At 39.4% G+C, this 1,813-nt stretch overlaps 1 protein-coding gene across 1 annotated transcript; it reads right to left on the minus strand.

Annotated features, from left to right (window-relative positions):
- Positions 1-859: 859 nt before the first annotated feature.
- LOC149303378 (olfactory receptor 10A7-like) lies at positions 860-1,813 on the minus strand. The gene has a single exon (XM_089481239.1). The coding sequence runs from the start codon at positions 1,811-1,813 to the stop codon at positions 860-862; it is 954 nt and encodes a 317-aa protein (XP_089337365.1).

A 1,813-nucleotide genomic window follows, 5' to 3' on the forward strand; every position in this document is an offset into this window, starting at 1 on the left:
AAAGTTTGGTCTATGGTTACATGTATCCCCAATGCCATTTTTGAGAACACCAAGACTCCACAGGCCATCAATGTTTTCATCTTAAAGCCTCCCTCCGCCCCTTCCAGATTATTTTATGGGGATTTCACAGGGAATAAAAGTCTCCTCTGTGAATCTTCTCCCTTTTAGAGGCCATGGGGAACATTGGGAGGGTGCAATTTAAAAATAAAGTTTGGTAAGGTGGAGAGTATGGCTCTCAAAAGTCCATGGGAGGGCTATGCACCTCCCAACCCCTGGCAGCTCTTTGCCATAGGGTCTCTCATGGAGATAGACTTTCCTGTACACAATTTCCCCCTCTTGAAGCCTCTTTAGACCCCCTTGAATTATCCTGGAAGGTCAGACCTAAATTAATCAAAGAAAATATCTTGGAGAATGTTGATTTTCTGAAAACAAGAAACAAATAACTGCAAATGCAAAGAAAGTATGTCTTCCTTCAAGAGTCAATTACACATGCAGGATATCTTCCACATCATGGATCTGTGTTCATAAAGCTCCTTATAAAAATTTCAGTCCTACCTAAATACTTTCATAATTGTGCCAACATAGAATATAAGAGTGAACATTCTTCGTTCATTTAGAAATTATTCCTGCCTGTCAGTTAGGATAAAGATAAAACTTGCATTTGGCTAGTAATGAATATTTTCGAACTAAAGGAAAGAGTTGAACAAATTTCCAAGATTATTAGACTAAAATCATAGGTGGATATAAGATATCTCTATGATAGATAAATTTACTTTCAGCAAAGAAAAATTTTCAATACAAGAAAAAGTATCACCATATTGATTTTACATGTCCCATGTACTTTGTACATTCTCTTTAATCATCCAAAAGGTTTTCTCATCCATAGCCTCACAAAGGCACCTTTTACTTCTTTATTCCTAAAGCTGTAAATGACAGGGTTTAGAATTGGCCCAACAACTGTGTAGAAGAGAGAAAGATATTTGTCAGTGTTTGGAGAGTAAGTGGAATTGGGCTTTAAGTAAATAATACAAGCAGAGCCAAAGAACAATGTCACCACAATGAGGTGTGAAGAGCAGGTAGAGAAGGTCTTTTTCCGACCCTCAGTGGAGGAGATCTTCACAATGGCAGCAATGATGCCAACATAAGACATCAAGATCAAGGTAAAAGGAAAAGTGACAAAAATCATAGCCACTGCAAGCACAGCATTTTCAGTCCTAGCTGTATCTCCACAAGCCAGTTTGAGTAATGGAGGGATATCACAAAAGAAGTGGTTGATCACATTGGAAGCACAAAAGGGCAAGGTAAAGACCATGCTGGTATGACCAAAAGACATTAAGAATCCACTTAACCAAGATGCTATTGCTAGAAATGTGTACACTTTTTGGCTCATCAGGACAGGATAGTGCAGTGGCTTACAAATGGCAACATAACGATCATAGGCCATTGAGGCTAAGAGGAAACACTCTGAACCACCCAGGAAGAAGGTAAAGTAAGTCTGCAGAGCACAGCCAACGAAAGAGATGGATTTCTTCCCAGAGAGGAGATTTTCCAGCATTTTGGGGACATTGACTGACGTGTAGCAGATCTCCAGAAAAGAGAGGTTTCTTAAGAAGAAATACATGGGAGTGTGAAGGGCAGGGTCGGCCAAGGTAAGAAGAATGATGAGAAGATTTCCAGCCAGAATGATGATATAGATTACAAGAAAAGCTGAGAACAACAGAGTTTGAAGACTGGGATCATCAGAAAGACCCAGCAGGATGAATTTAGCTGGTGCTGTGTTGTTTTGTAGAATAGTTTCTTTCTTGGTCTTCAT

This window comes from Sceloporus occidentalis, unplaced genomic scaffold (assembly GCF_023333645.1).
Source record: "Sceloporus occidentalis isolate IW3139 unplaced genomic scaffold, rSceOcc1.0.p SCAF_14, whole genome shotgun sequence".
Taxonomy (NCBI): domain Eukaryota; kingdom Metazoa; phylum Chordata; class Lepidosauria; order Squamata; family Phrynosomatidae; genus Sceloporus; species Sceloporus occidentalis.

Coding starts and splice junctions, on each gene's coding strand:
- LOC149303378 (XM_089481239.1), bottom strand. CDS start 1,813: ATGAAGACCAAGAAAGAAACTATTCTACAAAACAACACAGCACCAGCT.